We start from the raw sequence: 18220 nt of genomic DNA on the forward strand, positions 1-18220 counted from the left end.
TAATTTCCTACCAGAGAGCTTTGGTTTCACTTAATTACAAAACAAAATGATGAATGAAGAAGACCAATTCACAAGCACACATATCATACTTTTATTTGTTTATTACTTTTTTTCAGACAAACCTCTGTTTTTATCATAGGTATTGATGGGCACTGAATGAGAGAAAAGTCTGTCAGCATTAGATAGACTATTTGCAAAGCACATGAAGAACCCATCACAGCCAGAAAGAAACAAACAGATGGTGGCTGGAGAGAACCAACAGCCACAACTCTTACTACCTGTAGAGAAAGAATAAACAATACTAACACCAGATCACAAAGTGCAGCCTAAAGAGTCTAGTAGCTTTAAATGAGAGAGAAGCAGGGTAGAAAATGGCCAGATATAACTAAATGTTTGCTAAGTAGGCTCAGGAGAAAGAATATTTTGAGAGCCCACTGACATAAACAATCCTCTCTACTGCACTCTGCCAAAGAATAAAAAGGAAAAGGAGTGGGGACCTTCTCTACTTTGAAGGTATGGGTTTGTGTGTAAGAGAGCTTATTTTGATGGAATTTTAATTGTAGTTCTGTACACCATACTGTGGTGGTTCGGATTCCCACTCTGCCATATACTTTCAACACACTTTAAAATGTGTTGTACCAAAATCACGCAAAATTACAAAAATTAAAAGATACCTTTTATCAAGTTATGTGCCTGTAACTGACCCTTTGATGATCCTTGTAGGTCCCTACAGAATCACAGAATATTCTGTGCTGAAACGTTTTAACTAAGAAACTGAACAAAGTGCCTGCTCCCTGGAATGCTGCATTTCATGAGGTCACAAGCTTTAGGAGCAGATGATACCTTCCCCAGTCCAGATACAAAGAGCATGTGATACCACCTCTTCATGCTATGTAGCAAGAATCCCTATATTTGTCATGGAATTTTTCCATAATACAATTGATAACAGTGTAAATGGTGTGTATTTCCTTTAGTTCCATGAAGCACAAAGCAAAGTAAACTGAATGGTGTTCTCATAAAAGGAACACATGGAGTAAGTATAAAGAATTTTAGGGTCAGTTTTCAGATCAGCTCCAGCATCACAGATGGCCTTAAGAACTGCCCTTGTCTCTTAGGTATCCATCCCTGAAATGGGATAACTTAATATTGCCTTCCAAGACTCCAAAGTTCACTAATGCAGAGACAAGCCTCCATGAGCTGATATGCTCAAAAATTATTGCAATAAATGCCCAATTAATAAAATACAACTGCAAACTTTTCCATGGGGACTGGCTCAATTGCTTTCTATTGCCATTTCATACTTCAAATTATTCAGATTGGCCAAAGAAAGGAGATCATCAAGTATTTATTTAGGTTGGGATGTCAATGCATACAAACACAGAGGCATCACACTTGCTTCTCTTCCTCCTCCTCTGCAGGAACCAAGGGATTATTCTGGAATAATAAGACACTAGCAACTACTTACAGGCCAAAACAAGGACAGTTGGAATGGAAGGAGTTAAAAGGTAGCTCCTTGATAAAGGTACATCCTTCCAGCAAAAGTCCTTAGTGCTACAGTGAAGAAGAGGATGCTTACTGAGAACTTCAGAATAAGGTTGTACGTTGTTCAAGTGTCTTGTCAATATATTGAGATTTAATGACTTTGGATACTTACTTTAGCTTTGCAAACATTAGTTATACTTAATCACATGAAATTTTACCCAAATGCTTAAATGCTGTTTGATTTTTTTAAGTTAAACTTCTAATTTACTAAAACATGAAGAATCAGAACTAAAAAATGGATCATTAGAGCAAACAAAGAGGGCTAAATAACATATGAGATGGAGGCACCGAACAAGAATTATTTAAGTTTTTCATGAGGAATGTCCTCACATCTCTACGTGACTTCTCTCAGATGATGCATGCTGGGCTCTAGGCAGTCAGAACCAATAACAATTAAAACAGGCAACGGAAAACAATTCTGCCCTTAGCATCCTGGGTTGGTGGGGGAGTGATCTGAGAAAAATATTCTCCAAAACAGCACATAACACTGAGCTTACTAAACAAAGTCACTGAACAGAAAATTATTGATTTTGAAGGGTGTTGAGATTACTCGTATTTCCACTCCACTGCTCTGAATCTGTTAAAGAAATGCACAAGAAATGCCAAGCTCCATTCAACTGTGGTAAAACACTTAAAAAAATCAGTAGTGTGTATTTTGAAGTTACTGTACAAGTTGGGGATTACTGGTTACTAAAATACTGAAGAGAGTTTAACAAACATAGGTAGGACCAGTTCAACACCAACATTTTTAGCACCAAACCAAAAAAACCTAAATAATTTACCCTGTAGCCAAGACATATACACACACTGCTAAATTTTCCCTCTCAGGATTGCCTCTGCCTGCATGTTCTCACCAGCCACTCCAGCCTCAGCCAGCCTGGCCATACTCTCAGACGCTGCTGCTGGAACAGGAGGTACTGAATGTGACTACCTGGAAAAGGGCTCAGCTCCTACATTAGAAGAGTTTCATCCATGGTACTGCTGTCCCATAAAGACAATGTATTAGAGACAGGAAGCAAAGGAGAGCCAACGGGTTAGACTGGTTTGAACACTGCTCTGATGTCAAAAAGAATGAGAGGCACCAGATGGGACTATGCCAAGAACCAAACTGAGGGAGCTACAGCATCCTCATCTGCTGCTGCCCTGACCATGTGTTTGCAACACAGCACAGCTTCTGTCTCTTGGACATGCACCAGAGTACACATAACTTCATATCGAGCTGTTGGCTTGTAGCCTGCCCAGGAGGGACAAACAACAAGTGTTTGTGCATTTCCTAAGTTCTGCTTCTGATTGTCTTTCCTGCTTTCCTCTATTCCCCTGCTTAAACAGGAAATATTTTCATTTCACCTGTATTGCTCTGTTCAGAAAGAAAATGAAGACATGTCAAACACACAAGTTTATGTTTTTCTCTAACGTTTGTAGGACCATCTTGGGATACCCCAAACCTGTTACACATATACACGTGTAATCAGGGATCACTGAAGAGAAAGCACATACTGGAGCGTTTTATTAAGAACGCTCGTTGCAGAATCCTTTTCCTCAAGTCATTCATTGCCAAGATTCACTGTTTCATAACCACTTCTTCAGCACAAGTGTGCAGTAACTTAAGTGGAGCCCAAGTTAACACATCTACGTAAGTGTTAAGGTAAATCCTTTATGTCAGTCATTCACTCTTTGGGATGTTTGCCGGCACCCGCCGATGGCCGGAGCTCTCCCCGCTCCCGCCGCGCCTGCCCAGGGCCACGCACGCCATGTCTGTCCCCGCCGGCCCCCCCGCATCCGCACGCACACCCACATCCTCCTCCTCCTCCTCCTCCTCCTCCCTCGGAGGGCGGGCGGCAGCGCGCAAGGTGTGTCCCAGGTGCCGGGCTATATCAGGCGGCGCGGCGGCGGCGCGGCGGCCCCATGGCGGCGCCGGCCATGGCCGAGCCGCGCTCCAAGCGGCCCCGGGTGACGCTGCCCGCCTGCCCCGCGCACCGCCCGCTGCCCGCCAGCCGCGTCCGCCACGGCTTCCCGCCCGCCGTGGAGGAGGCGCTCTGCGGCGTCACCGGCGCCCAGCTGGAGCTGCACTACTGCCTGCAGGCGCTGGTAAGGCACGGCCTCGAGAGGGCACGGCCTGTGCCCCCACCGCCCTGCGCCGGCAGCCGCCGGCGGAGGGGAAAGGAGGTGCAGGCTGTGGAGGGTTTAGAGTCGGGCAGGGACGGCACAGCGGCGCCCAGGGGCTTTGGAGGCTCTCTCTCTCCTCTCTGTCTCTCTCTCTCTCTGCCGCTCCTGCCAGAGCCGCGCCGCGGCCGCTGCGCCCGCACGGCCACGGAAACAACGAGGAAGGTCCGTAACACGCGGGCTACGAAACGAGCGTGTGTTTTGGGTAATTCACAGAGGATCTTTGGCCTGGGGAAAAGGGACAGGAACAGGGAATGCTAACAGCTTTGGAGTATAACGCTTGAGTGGGTTTTTCCCCAAACTATGCTGAATAATTGCGTGTGGTTAACTATAGTCTGAACGTCGCAGATGGCTTAGGGTTTCTTGCTCTACAGGCATGAATTTTGGACATGAAATTATAAAAGGTGTCACTGATACCATGTCAAATTCATGCCAAACTGCATCTGGCTACATATCAAATGTTAAGGCAAAGATATAACTTAACAGAGACGTTAAAATTAAAGATTAAAATTATCAATGCCATACCTTTTGATGCCGAGCATCCACTGGGAAGCAACACAAACTATATGCAGCATATCCCCAAGATCCTTCAACTGAGTTTGGTGTCAGTTTCGTTCAATGAAAATTTAAGTATGCAGTAAAACCTGCTAAACCTGTGGAAGAAAAAAGTTGCAGCAATTGGCAGCTGGATGGGATGGAGAAAACTCAGAAATTGACTGTGGATAAATCAAACCTAAAAATGTGAACATCCTAAATAGTGAAAGATTGACATAAAATATTTACCTTAACAATTAAGTACATGTGTTAACTTGGGCTCCACTTGAAGTTCTGCCACACACTTGCACTGAGGAACTCATTATAAAACACTCAACCTTGGCTGTGCTGTCAGCAGAAACAGGAATGAGTGACTCGAGGAAAAGGATTCTGCAAATAAAGCAATCCAGTATGTGTTTTCTCTTCAATGGTTTATGGTCGCATGTGTGTATGTGTATCACAAGTTTGCGTTATCCCAAGATGCTCCTTAAACTGTAAGAGAAAAACATAAACTTGTGTGTTTGACATGTCTTCATTTTCTTTCTGAGCAGAGCAATATAGGTGAAATGAAAGTATTTCCTGTTTAAGCAGGGGAATAGAGGAAAGCAGGAAAGACAATCAGAAGCAGAACTTAGGAAATGCACAAACACTTGTTGTTTGTCCCTCCTGGGCAGGCTACAAGCCAACAGCTCGATATGAAGTTATGTGTACTCTGGTGCATGTCCAAGAGACAGAAGCTGTGCTGTGTTGCAAACACATGGTCAGGGCAGCAGCAGATGAGGATGCTGTAGCTCCCTCAGTTTGGTTCTTGGCATAGTCCCATCTGGTGCCTCTCATTCTTTTTGACATCAGAGCAGTGTTCAAACCAGTCTAACCCGTTGGCTCTCCTTTGCTTCCTGTCTCTAAGACATTGTCTTTATGGGACAGCAGTACCATGGATAAAATATTCTAAATATAAAAGTTATTAGATCTGTTAGCATGGTTAAATATGGCAGTGGTTTAAGTTGTTACTTTCCCATACAGAACAGAACAAGGCCTGCAGAGGATTTAGGCTTGTAATACTTCTGAAATTATAGAATGGCCTGGGTTGGAAAGGACCTTCAAAATCATCAGGTTCCAAACCCCCTGCCATGTGCAGGGACACCTTTTTCAAGACCAGGCTGCTCATAGCCAGCCTGGCTTTAAAAACTTTCAGGGTGGGGCATCCACAGCTTCTTTGGACAACCTGTTCTGGTGTCTCACCACCCTCTTACAGTAAAGAGTATTTTCCAAATACCTAATCCAAACACACTCTTTGAGTTTTAAGCCATTTCCCCTTGTCCTACCACTGCATGCTCTTGAAAAAGTCCCTGTCCATCTTTCTTGTAGGTTCCCTTCAGGTACTGGAAGGACACAGTTAGGTGTCTTTTCTTTTCCAGGCTGAACAAACCCAGTTCTCTCAGCCTTTCCTCATAAGAGAGGTGCTCCATCCCTCTGATAACTTTGTGTCCCTTGTTTGGACTCGCTCCAACAGATTTATGTTCTTCCTGACAGGCCTTCCCAGCCATGAGCTACATCTAATATTGAAGGTGTATAGTTCAGTAGCAGTATCCATTATTTTGGAATACCATTGTCTATAATAAAGCTGATAAACAGATGTGAAGTTGTGTTTGTTCTCTTTTTGGTATTTGCTTCATCTTTCTCATACCTTTGAAAGCTAACTTTTGACTGGAATGCAGGCCTGCAGGGATAAATTTTATGTTCCCTGTTCTGGGAAACATTTAAAAACATTAAAAAAACATTTAAAAAACAAAACAAAAACCCTCCACAATTACAAAACACACACATGCTAACCACTCAAAATATTCTGAAGATCTCTTAACTGCTACTGCAAGAGTAACATCAGTACTACCACTGACTGACCAATGTTAAAGAACAGAAGGAGTTCTAGTAGAAGTATAGATTTTTCATGTCATACTGTAACTACGCAATTTATTGTAGAAATTAGATCAAGATCTCCAAAGTGATCGTTCTTTGTGAACAGAACACCTTCTATTGGAAAGGTCTCGCAAGTTCTGTTAAAGCCACGTTCTGCTGCAGGTGAGTCCCATCTCCGGGAAATCTTAACCCTCCTGTTTTGTGTGCTTAGGGTGAATATTTTGATCAGTCACATGTGGCTCTACCAAATATTTCAAAGTTCTTCCTGCATCAAGCTCTGGAAGAGAGAAAAGCCGCGGAGGCGTTGATGAAGTATCAGCAAGAAAGAGGAGGCCATTACTGCTCTAAAACCATCCAGGTGCGTAGTAGTCAACAAGTTTTCAAGCAGCTGAGATCCATTTAACTTACTGAATTATATTGTTGGTACTTCAGATCCCTGCATTCACCCACTATTAGATTTACAGATACAATTTATCTGGCATACTTGTGTACACGGTTTTGTTCTTGATTGTGATGCCTAGAAACTGTCAGACATGCAGTCCTAACTCTATGGGGTTGCTTTCCAGCCCAAAAGAATATGGACAGTATTCCCCTTTCCTTTTACTCAGCTGGACACTGCTATTTCCAGTATGCTGTAATGGATTATGACTTCTTAAATTGTGCTGAAAGAGCCCACTTGTCTCCTTCACACTGAACTAAGTGGAAGCTTAGACATAACTAGCACCTAAGAAGAGTGGTAAGGAAGGAGAACCATCCAGCTTGGGGCAGTAGTTGATTTCCTAAAGCACAGCTCATGACAGAATTTGAACTAAGATCTAACTTGGGCTTGCACAGGTACAAAGGAAGAACTCAAAAGTTCTCAGGAAAAAAATAACCCACCTCATTTGTTTAAGACCAAGGGGCTGAATCTCCTGTACAAAATTAGTTAATACAGAATGCTCCTCTTTGGTCCATCATAGCAGTTTTTAAGCTGCAGAAAGTAAAAATGCTATTGTAAAAATCTTTCGTAATACCCAGTTTGCATCAAGGAGGAACTTAGGACTTCCAGTACTTAAAGGGGTTCTACAGGAAAGAGGGAGAGGGATGCTTTGTCAGGGAATGCAGTGTTAGAATGAGGGATATCGATTTTTAAATGAAGGAGGGCAGATTTAGGCTAGATATTAGGAAGCCCCTCTTTACTATGAGGGTAGTGAGACTAGGAAAAATTGTCCAGGGTAGTAGAGGATGCCCCATTCCTGGGAGCGTTCAAGGCCAGGTTGGATGGGCCTTTGAGCAGCCTGGTCTAGTGGAATATGGCAGAGGGTTAGGACAAGATGATTTTAAGGTCCCTTCCAACCCAAATCATTCTGTGATAGGATTTCCTGGTGTAAGAATCCTCTTTGGGCATAGCTGCTGCTATGTAAATCTGTTCCTTGAAGAGGTGCTTGGGTTCTGCCATTTGTATTTACAGCCTGAAAAAAAGCAATAGATGCTTAAAACTAGAAGCAGTTGTTGCAAAATCCTAGTACAACTTGTTAAGAACACCAGGTTAAGTTGCAGGAATCCATTGATGAATACAGATACATGAGCTGTTCTTTTGAGTAAATGCAATTCTGTTTTTGTTTTCAGAAACCAAACTGTGATTATGCAGTTGGTCTGATGAAAGCCCTGGAACTAGCAATGGTACAATGGAAAACTATGCTACGGTATTTTGAAGAGCTTTATGCCCTGAGTGTTGAAAATGCAGACCCTCATAGCGCAAGCACTATCAAGAAACAATTCATTGGGCCCAAAATCCGGAAGATCAAGCTGATGGGAGATCTGCTGACCAATGCTCGCAGGCTTGACTGTTCCCAGGATGGCAGAAATAGTCTTGGGGATTACTTTATGGACCGGCTGCAGAAAGAGTTCAGGACCAGCATAGAGCCAGAGTCTAGTGATCACACTGATCACTGCAGCCCCTGCCCGCCTCTCCAGCAGTGCACAGGAGCTTCAGAAGGTCTGAAGCGACCCCAGAGAGAATGCTCCCAGCACAGAAATGGCATAGGGCCAATATATGCAACCATACACTGCACCACGATGCTGCCACAGTGCAATGATGGCACAGGAGCAAAGGTGAAGCAGGGCAGGGAGGGCCTTAAGTGCTGAGGCTCCTGCAGCTTAGGGGCAGCTCCTCAGGCAAACCTGTCCCAAGGGTGGAGCTGGGACCAGAACTCAGGAGACACAATGCTCTGTAACTCCTGCTGCTTTACACCCCATCCCCTCATCCTCTGCTGAGTCACAGCTCAAAATCTAGCCAGTACCACTGTTTGCTTTAAATGATAGCAAGGTTTGCCAGCTAGATTTTCACATTTATCCATGCAATTCTTCCTAGAAGCCAAAAGTTCTTAAGCTACTTCTCTCTTAAATGATTACTGGGATTAGTTAGTGCAAATCATTTTAAGAATATATATAATTTTTATTAAAATAAATAAAAAAGAAACTGCTGCACCTTTAGTGCCAAGGAAACTTTTACATGACAGAAAATCCAAATATTTAGTTTTATATTTCTGAATACTTTATATTACTACTAGCAAGTGTAGTAACATAATGAACTTTTTAAAAAGACTTTAAAAAAAAAGGTTTTTTGTCTTATATTTCTATCTTAGTAGCAATTTAAATAAGTAGTCTAATGCATTTATGATCAGCTATTTCAAGTAGTATATTTCTTCAGGATGAAGGGTGCAAACATTTCCTCAACAGTGGGAATAAGAAAATGTGTTGATTTATCTATAGTTATTGCCTAGTTGTTGGCTTTTCTCATCCTCAGAAAGCACATGAGAGAGAAATTAGGACTTCTCATTAGGTGAGAATTTTAGAGGTTCTAGGGAATATTTTGTGTCACCAAAGACAGTAGCTATAGGACTGTGCCCAGACTTAACATAGGATGATTACTTTAACTATGATATAGAGCCCAATCTCAACTAGCTCACTAAAGGTTACTGTGGCACTCCTGCTATTTCTTATATTCCCTATTTGGTCCCAAGCAGGGGCATGAGATCCTAGTGAAAAAACAGCACACTTAAATAGAATTGCATCAGAGAGAATGGCTACTCATTAGTTTTGTCTTTCAATTAGGGCAGTGTTAACCAACTTGGTTCAAGGGCAGAATTGTCCAAATTCCTCTCATTAGTGTCCTACCAGAGTGCCTCATTCTGTACCCTGGCTCCCAAGGTCACCTAAGAAGAGCAACTGGCCAGATCAGCTGTCTGCAGTTAGGGATTTTTTGTCATATATACATCTTTTATGCAGTTGGGGCTTGATTCATTGGAAGATTGCCTCACACTTTCATGTAATACTTTAGCTGATACTCCTGTTTTGCTTGAAAATAAATTCAGTTCCATGACTTCATCTGCAGTGCATTCCTCAATTCACCACCACACCTCAATTCAGGCATGCTGGTATTCTTCTCCAAGAGATTTTGCATATGTAAATGTGCCAATATATTTCTACATTTAAGGAAGTTTTGCATGATGGAAGAGTATGACAGAGTGAAAATAAATGCCAGAAAACTGCATTACTATAAAAGCACTGCACAATAAAACATTTTTCATAAACTCTGATCCAGCTGCAGTTGAGTAGCAATTTCTGCAAAGCCCACCTTCTGTTGGTGGTGTAACATGGGACAGAAAATTACAATGCAGATGCTTCCCCAATCTTTTCTGTGAATGTGGTTCAGCTTTGGGGTGGGGATGGGGAACACAACTACTTTAAAACAACCTTTGCATTCATCTATAAAAATACTGCCATGTGCCAAAGGAACGGCTCAAAGCACTTTCAGAATCATGCTAGATTTGCCTGTGTTGAGATTGCTGCTCTGTAATAAAGAAGGAGTTTAAAAGATATTTCCATCTGGGCTAGATTCCATCACCCATCCTCATGCTGAGCATACCTTATTCAACAATTAGTTCCACTGACTGCAACTCAACATGAATAAGAGCAATGGAATCTGTCCCTCTCGGTATTAAAATACAGCCCACTAAGTTGGAGCAGAGCAAAGCTACTAATTGAATTTTAAACTAGTGTTGTATTAGTTTTCTACTTCATACACTACTAGTAATGTTTGACCTACTTGTAAAAGCTGATGACCTTCTGAAACGTAGTTACAGCCTCCTCCAGGGTTTGCAGCACTTAAACTTTTACCTTAAACGAAGTCCAACATAACAACCCAACTTCTAAAATTTTGAGAGCAAGACTTACTTGTCTCTTATTTTTCCATGAAGTAGTGCCATGTCTGTTTCTCAAGACTTTTCACATTCATCTTCTAACCAAATGTATCCACACACTCTAAGAATTTGAGTATTTTTCTCTCCCTTTTCCTTTGCCAGAACATATTCTGGGCCCTCTGCCTGAAAAGACAATTCTGTTAATTTCAGATAAACTCGCAACCAGCTGTTTCCTCAGCCTCTATCCTCTGAAAAAGAGGAATCAATCAGTTACTGTAGATAATAAACTCTTCTTGTCCTCATGCTGCTTCTGCTGAGAGGGCACATATGCTTGTGAATATGATCTCAGATTTAACAATACCTGTCAGTTGTGTATAGGTTGAGTCTATCCATGTTTCTCAACATAGGAAGTACAATCTGCTTCTGCCTTCCCAGCTTCCTTTTCAATCCCATCCTGAAAAATATCAAAGACAAATGTAAAATAGATTAAGGGCAACAGCTCTTATAGAAACATTGCAAATTCTCTTTCTCTGCTGAATGCTTGTTGATCTACACTCTCTGTATCTATACTTCCAAAGCAGTGCCCAAACAATCCAAATCTGGGACATCTCTTAATAGCTAGTGCAGCACCAGTACCCTAAACATAGCAGCCAAACTGGAAGCTCAGGAGAGACCTAATCTTTACTGAAGTCATGAGTTACAGGCCCAGAGGCTTCTAAAGAGGTTTAACAATGGAATCCTTGTAAATGCTTGCCATAAGCACTACCTATGTTTGCCTGCTCTTGAAGTGAGGAACGCACATAAAAGTCTCAAAGTGGAGATTGTTCTGTCCTTTATCCTCTCCACTGTGGCCACACAAAACCAAGAAGAGCATCTCAAGGTTTGTTCTTTGCAAGGATGCGTTTTCAGGCCTCACTGTACATGGAAACATCTTTCTGGACAAACCTATTTTTGGGAATCACACTGGAAAGTGGATGTTAGCAGTGGCAGCAGCAGGGTGTCCTGGTGTGACTAACCAGGACACAGGGAATCAAAGAATCAGAATTGTCAGGATTGGATGAGAGGTCTGGAGATCGGCATGTCCAAACCCAAAGGAAGGTATCCTTGAGGGCACTGTCACTGGAAGATCACTGTGTGGAATTCACTGTGTGGTCACAGCATTTTCCCGACCTTTCCACTTGGAGGAATTCATGCACTTGCACCCACATTCATGGACAATTGTTGGCCAGCTCCCAGTAGTGAGCCAGTGCAAGCCCCACTGTTTGTTACCACTTTGCCCAAGGTAACCTCTACTCACACTCAAGTCCCTATGTGTCTTTTCCTGGGGTCATGTATAAGCCAGAAACACACAGAGACAGAATAGGCTACAATACTGACTAAATATTAGCTAAAATTACCTTTTTCCAAAACTTAAGCCAATGGTCTGTAGAAAGTTTAAGTGTCTTGAGTGAGTCACACTCAGCCCAAGCCCATTTCACATGTTCAGTGATAAAAAAAGCATAAACAGCATAAAACCCTTTCTCACTTAAACGTATTTTACATTATTGTATACCTTGCACTCTTTTGAATACAAATTATTTTTATTTTGTTAGCTGTTCAATAAAGATTTAAAACCAACTATCATTATTCCTTCTGGTTCAAAGAACGTCTGTAATAACATTGAATTGTCTCCACAAATTTGCCACTCTGCCTCTCAGAAACAGCTGGGAGATACATTTCTAAATGTGCAGGAGTGGTCAGTAGCTGATCTCCCTCCTTGGGACATGTTGCTTTTCAGCATCGGGTACAGTGAAAGAATGAATTTCTATAGAGTCCAAACATATCGTTTTATCTTTAAATAAAACTTTTATCTTTTAGAGATACTGACAGATGTGACTTACAGTTCTTATCTTGGTCTGTACTCAAAGCTATTTAGGTAAGTAGAAAATGAAGACTGCAGATTAGGAATTTTTGCCAAAAAAACAAATCATGTAACAACAAAAGAAGCCATCATCATGACACTGGAGAAATCACAGGCACAGGAACTGGGGATTGATCATTGATGGATGTTTTTTACCTTTTGAGATTCTCTCAGTCACCCCTTGTCCCACTGAAGACAGAGCTTTGCTGCTGATTTTGAATGAGCTGAAATTTTGCCAACGTTTATAACTGCAGGACAGAAATTAATTTTAGCTTGTGGGACATTAAATATATGCACTAGTATTTTAATCATTAAGTCAGTGAAACCACACAGTTGAATTACTGAATTCCTCTGAGAAGAATCTAATTTCTCATCTCAAATGATACTCAAAAAACCAAAGTAAAAACTCTGGCACCCTTGAGAGACGTTACCAAAACCCATCCCATTTCCCCGTGCTCCAAACTCTCCCACTGCTGGAAACAAATCCTTATCGCGCGAGCCATCCAACTGCAGCAAAACGCCACGGCACGGAGTGAGATCCATCTCTACAAAGGTTTCCGAGCGAAGGTGAACAGAGCTGAAGAGGAACCCGGAATGCCAGCGTTGGCGGGGATTCCCGAGGGAAGGAAGGCCGGCACACGGCGGCGCTTCCCGCTGGGACAGGCCCGCAGCGCCACCGGGTGGCCGCCACCTGCCCGTCCCTCTGCCCCGCACCTCCCTATCTCCCTCCACCTGTCCCTCTGCCCCGCACCTCCCTATCTCCCTCCACCTGTCCCTCTGCCCCGCACCTCCCTATCTCCCTCCACCTGTCCCTCTGCCCCGCACCTCCCTATCTCCCTCCACCTGTCCGTCTGCCCCGCACCTCCCTATCTCCCTCCACCTGTCCCCTCTGCCCCGCACCTCCCTATCTCCCTCCACCTGTCCCCTCTGCCCCGCACCTCCCGGCTCTCCCTCCACCTGTCCCTCTGCCCCGCACCTCCCTATCTCCCTCCACCTGTCCCCTCTGCCCCGCACCTCCCGGCTCTCCCTCCACCTGTCCCTCTGCCCCGCACCTCCCGGCTCTGCCTCCCCCTGTCCCCTCTGCCCCGCACCTCCCGGCTCTCCCTCCGCCTGTCCCTCTGCCCCGCACCTCCCGGCTCTCCCTCCGCCTGTCCCCTCTGCCCCGCACCTCCCGGCTCTCCCTCCACCTGTCCCTCTGCCCCGCACCTCCCGGCTCTGCCTCCCCCTGTCCCCTCTGCCCCGCACCTCCCGGCTCTCCCCCTGTCCCTCTGCCCCGCACCTCCCGGCTCTCCCTCCGCCTGTCCCTCTGCCCCGCACCTCCCGGCTCTCCCCCTGTCCCTCTGCCCCGCACCTCCCGGCTCTCCCCCTGTCCCTCTGCCCCGCACCTCCCGGCTCTCCTCCTGTCCCTCTGCCCCGCACCTCCCGGCTCTCCCCCTGTCCCGCTTCCCCGCCGTCCCACACAGTCCCGCCTGCCCGCGGTGTCCCCTGGAGCCGCCCGCCCCCACGAAGGCCCCCGCGGTAATTTCCCGTGTGGCCGCAGGGCCGCGGACAGACCTGTCCAGGGGCTGGGTGCTTCTTCCCTGTGAGGAACCAGGGGAGCCGTCGCCGCTGTTCCCCGGGCAAGCGGCCGGCGGCACCCGGCACCTCTGGGCATCGGGGTGGCTGCTCTCGCTGGCGCGGCAGCAGGGCGGGCTGCGGAGAGAGGGAGAAAAAAACAAAAAAACCAAAACCAAAACCAAACAAACAAACAAAAAAAAAACCAAACAAAAAACGGGGGAAATGTAGCCCTGCGCGCATCCGAGCGCCAGGGCTGCCGCTGCCCCAGCGGGACACCGCGGCTCCCCCCGCCGCCCCGGCCCCCGACCCGCCCGGCCGCGCCCCCCGACCCGCCCCATCCCGACCCGCCGCGCCGGGGGGCTCGCCCATAAATACGGCCCCGAGTGGCGCTGCCAGACCGGCGCGGCTGGGGAGGGGTCGGGGCAGCAGCCAGCGCTGGTGGCCTCACCTGGGAGAGGCTGCGGGGGTCTCGGCTCCGCACACCCGCCCGGCCGCACAGCAGCCCGGTCGAAGGCCCCTCCGTTCCGAGCCCCTCGCTGTCCCCTCCGGCCCAGCCGCCGCCTCCTCTGCCGCCCCCATGGACTTACTGGGCCCCATGGAGATGACGGAGGGCTCCCTCTGCTCCTTCGCAGCGGCCGATGACTTCTACGATGACCCGTGCTTCAACACGTCGGACATGCACTTCTTCGAGGACCTGGACCCCCGGCTGGTGCACGTCGGGGGTCTGCTGAAGCCCGACGAGCACCCGCACCACCACGGGCACCACCACGGGCACGAGGAGGAGCACGTCCGGGCGCCCAGCGGGCACCACCAGGCTGGCCGCTGCCTGCTGTGGGCCTGCAAGGCGTGCAAGAGGAAGACCACCAACGCCGACCGCCGTAAGGCCGCCACCATGAGGGAGCGCCGGCGGCTCAGCAAGGTCAACGAGGCCTTCGAGACCCTCAAGCGCTGCACCTCCACCAACCCCAACCAGCGCCTGCCCAAGGTGGAGATCCTGCGCAACGCCATCCGCTACATCGAGAGCCTGCAGGCCCTGCTGCGGGAGCAGGAGGATGCTTATTACCCGGTGCTGGAGCACTACAGCGGGGAATCGGACGCTTCCAGCCCCCGCTCCAACTGCTCCGACGGCATGGTGAGTGCCCCAGGGAGGACTCCCCGCCACCAAGGTGCCCTGGACGCTGTCGGTCCCAACCTGAGCAGGGCAGGTCACCTCTTCCTGCCCTTCCTGTAGCAGCTGCCTTCTGTACCTCCCCAGGCATAAGACAAAGTCCTTTCTCGTGCCTTGAGCACCCGCAGCAAAGGGAGGTGGGGTTCCCGCCTGACAGGATCTTGGGGAAAGAAGAAGAATCTCTTACACACTTTGTTCCCTGGGGTAAGAAGTTTAGGCAGGTTCCCCATGTCCTGGAGGAGACAGGACAAAGCTGCTGGGGGAGGACTTTGGGAAGCTGCCTAGAATGGGCACCTGGAGGCATTGCGGGTGCTCCCATAGCTCCTGAGGTATCCCTATTTCTGTCTCCTTTGAATCCTCTAAGGACAGCAGAGAGCAAGGACCCCCTACGACATGGTAGTTACACAGAATAACTACTCTCTAAGTAACTATTCTCTTGCTAAGAGTCTGGGTTTTGTTTTCTGACATTCATCATGATGGGGGGAGGGTCTAAGCAACAAGAAGTGTTTTTCTTGATCCTTAAGAAAAAGATTCTCCTTTTCTCTTCTCACTTACTTCATCCCCTCCACAGATATTTACAAGCAATAGGAAGAAGAATCCAGGCTTTCAGTCCTGTTTGTACATTATGGGCATGGGAGAAGAAGGGTGGGTGCCAATGGGTGTCTCATCCCCACACCTTTTGGCTAGGGCTGTAGGTTCAGTCTCTGGTCTGACTCGGGGCTGCTGGGATGTGGTGACCAGAGTCCAGGACACCTCTCTGGATAGGCCGTGAACTGCACTTTCAGACCAGAGATTACTTTCTGTGCTCTGGTGGGGATAATAATTACTGAGTTGAGTATCTGCAATTATGAGATACTTAACAGATTGGAGAGGTTTAAATGAACAATTCCTCTTTAGGATACAGCCTCTTTTAACAGAGGAATTTCATTGTGGATTAAAATATTGGAAATAAAGTATATTAGTCAATCTTCTAGAGCATTTTCTATACGAAATGGAAATGGGAAGAGAAACTGAAGGAAATACAAAGAGACAAGGTAGACAGAGGCTTTTAAAGAGGAATTTATGTTTAGAAAAATCTTCAAAACCTAAATTAAAAAGACATAATTCCCCTTTCAGTCTCCATGTTATAAACTAAAGATACATGAAGGGCTGTATCTGATCAGAATGCTGGAAACCCTCATCTTACCTGTAAAGCTGCAGCATCCAATGGATGGTGGTAACTTTCCTGTGGTACAGCTGTGCCAAATAAAATATTTTGGGGTGGATCCTCTTCTAGCCAAGTCATGTTCTTCCTTACTCAAAGAATCTACAACTTGATGGCATTTCAGCCAGGACTGGAATGACGGCACAGACCAGAGTCTGAAATACAAACTTAGATGGTTTCTGGGATTTGGGTAAGAGTCTGACCTCACTCGGATTTCTCTCCTTCCCAGATGGAGTACAGCGGGCCTCCTTGCAGCTCTCGCAGAAGGAACAGCTATGACAGCAGCTACTACACAGAGTCCCCAAATGGTGAGTATGTGCCCTAACAGAGGCACCGAGACAGAGGCAGGCAGTGCAGCAGCTTTCCTGTGCCTGCTCCATGCCCAGCTGGGTTGAGAGAGGACCTACCTTTCCAGACAGCAAGCCATTGCTGCTGGTAGAGGCACTGGATTTCCTCTAGGTGTATTTGCAAATACAGGGATGTGTTACAGCTGCATTTCCTATTTTGAAAATCTAACAGTTGGATGTTATGTTATTCTCTGCAACTAATTTCAGCATTTAACCATATTCTACATTAAGTCTTCTTACTCTATCATTGATGCAAATTGGAGTAATTTATGATTGATTTCAAATCTGCTCTTCCCTTTCTATGAACTCAGTGAAGCCTTGGCTCCTCCCTGTCCCCAGAGCAGGGCTTCTTTTCCATTTTGAAATTACAATCCGTTTTCTGATAATTGGTGTCCTTCACCAATATTCATTTTCTCTGTGTCTTCACATGCTCATAAATATGTACTGCCCACTGATAATCTGATCTAATCTAAACTGTACTATCCACTGGATAATCTGAGTGCCTTTTTGTCTGTTTTTTAGATGCAAAGCATGGGAAGAGTTCTGTTGTTTCCAGTCTTGATTGCCTCTCAAGCATTGTAGAGAGGATTTCCACAGATAATTCCACATGCCCCATACTGCCTTCAGTGGAAACTGTTGCTGAAGGGAGTCCCTGTTCCCCTACAGAAGGAGTGAGTCTGAGTGATAGTGGAGCCCAAATTCCTTCCCCCACCAACTGCACCCCACTTCCCCAGGATAACAGCAGCAGCAACCCCATCTACCAAGTGCTATAAGGACCCCTCCAGCTGGACTGCACCAAAAACAATTTGCTCCGTTTGGCCTCGCTCAATACCTGCCTTGTAAGGTTGAGAAGACTTCTTAAGACTTATTGTTCCAGTTTTAAAATATCACTGAAAATTCCTTCAACTATATAACTTTGCAAACCTGTATCACTTTGAAGTACACATAGTTATTTATTGGTTGTTAAACTAAAGTTATTTAATATGTCTACAGATAAAATTGTATACCATGAAACGGCCAATGTTTAATCTAGGCTGTGGGGAATAGGAAGTTGGCTCTTGAAAGTGGAGGAAAATAGAAATCTACAGCAGTAGTGGCATGATAGATCCTTCCTATTACTCCTGTTCTGGCCAAAGTAAGGTTGTGGACCATTTTTTATAAAACTTTTGTATAATTGTAAATAAGAGTTGCTTTCCAAAAAAAAGAAAAAAAAAAAAAAACCTGGTAAAAAAGAGAAAAATAAATAAATTTGAAAAAAAAACCAAAACCTAAAACAAAAAGGGGAAAAAATTAAAATATTTAATATTGCTTGGTTTGTTGTGTTAAACTTTTAACTTTATATATTTATATGATGTGGTTGCCAAGAATGTTTTCGACAGTATTCTAAATAAAGACCCTTATTTATAAAATCTGTGGTGTTATCTTGACTGTCATTAGGGCTTCTAGAATTACTAGTGCATTTAGGAGTGGTATTAGATCTCTGCCTTGGCAGGAAGAAGATATAGGCTCTGATTCCGCAAAGAAATCAAGAACATGCTTCAGTTGCACTACTTTGCATAAATATGCTGCTGACAAGGGGTCTCTTTTCTTCATTTTCTGTCACGGTCATTACTAAACCGAGACCTGAGCATCACAGGTCTTTATTATAGGGATCAGTAAATAAGCATCTGTTTCTCATCCTGTCCCCAAAATTTACAATTACAT

General features: G+C 45.5%; 3 protein-coding genes across 5 annotated transcripts in view; 2 read left to right on the top strand and 1 right to left on the bottom strand.

Moving 5' to 3' along the window:
- LOC111930812 (uncharacterized) overlaps window positions 1–14394 on the bottom strand; it is a 24835-nt gene extending 10441 nt beyond the window's left edge. The window contains exons 1-6 of one of the 3 annotated variants that reach the window (XM_086895343.1): window positions 14246–14394; window positions 13795–13932; window positions 12672–12817; window positions 12397–12488; window positions 10702–10794; window positions 10375–10523 (exon numbers count right to left, since the gene is read on the bottom strand). In XM_086895343.1, coding sequence (XP_086751469.1) covers window positions 12415–12488; window positions 12672–12817; window positions 13795–13932; window positions 14246–14394 — 507 coding nt within the window. In that variant the 3' untranslated portion in view covers window positions 10375–10523; window positions 10702–10794; window positions 12397–12414. Of the gene's footprint in view, window positions 1–10374; window positions 10524–10701; window positions 10795–12396; window positions 12818–13794; window positions 13933–14245 lie in introns of all 3 variants that reach the window. The other 2 variants (XM_086895344.1, XM_086895342.1) reach the window with 2 other exon arrangements.
- LOC111930811 (uncharacterized) lies at window positions 1359–9737 on the top strand. Its single transcript, XM_023929070.2, has 3 exons — window positions 1359–3630; window positions 6368–6514; window positions 7765–9737. Exons 1-3 carry the CDS (start codon window positions 3199–3201, stop codon window positions 8281–8283), a joined length of 1098 nt encoding a protein of 365 aa, XP_023784838.2. The 5' UTR covers window positions 1359–3198; the 3' UTR covers window positions 8284–9737.
- Window positions 14375–17796, top strand: MYOD1 (myogenic differentiation 1). The gene is made up of 3 exons (XM_023929069.2): window positions 14375–14929; window positions 16399–16477; window positions 17039–17796. The coding sequence occupies exons 1-3, from the start codon at window positions 14375–14377 to the stop codon at window positions 17287–17289; spliced, it is 885 nt and encodes a 294-aa protein (XP_023784837.1). The 3' UTR covers window positions 17290–17796.
- The last annotated feature ends 424 nt before the right edge of the window (window positions 17797–18220 follow it).

Source organism: Cyanistes caeruleus, chromosome 6, assembly GCF_971803275.1.
Source record: "Cyanistes caeruleus chromosome 6, bCyaCae1.hap1.1, whole genome shotgun sequence".
Lineage (NCBI taxonomy): Eukaryota > Metazoa > Chordata > Aves > Passeriformes > Paridae > Cyanistes > Cyanistes caeruleus.

Excerpts from the sequence above, each read along its gene's own strand:
- LOC111930811 (XM_023929070.2), top strand. The coding sequence starts at position 3,199 with ATGTCAGTCATTCACTCTTTGGGATGTTTGCCGGCACCCGCCGATGGC. Across the intron at positions 3,631-6,367 it reads ACTACTGCCTGCAGGCGCTG|GGTGAATATTTTGATCAGTC; the intron begins GTAAGGCACGGC and ends TTGTGTGCTTAG. Across the intron at positions 6,515-7,764 it reads ACTGCTCTAAAACCATCCAG|AAACCAAACTGTGATTATGC; the intron begins GTGCGTAGTAGT and ends TTTTGTTTTCAG.
- MYOD1 (XM_023929069.2), top strand. The coding sequence starts at position 14,375 with ATGGACTTACTGGGCCCCATGGAGATGACGGAGGGCTCCCTCTGCTCC. Across the intron at positions 14,930-16,398 it reads CCAACTGCTCCGACGGCATG|ATGGAGTACAGCGGGCCTCC; the intron begins GTGAGTGCCCCA and ends TCTCCTTCCCAG. Across the intron at positions 16,478-17,038 it reads CTACACAGAGTCCCCAAATG|ATGCAAAGCATGGGAAGAGT; the intron begins GTGAGTATGTGC and ends TCTGTTTTTTAG.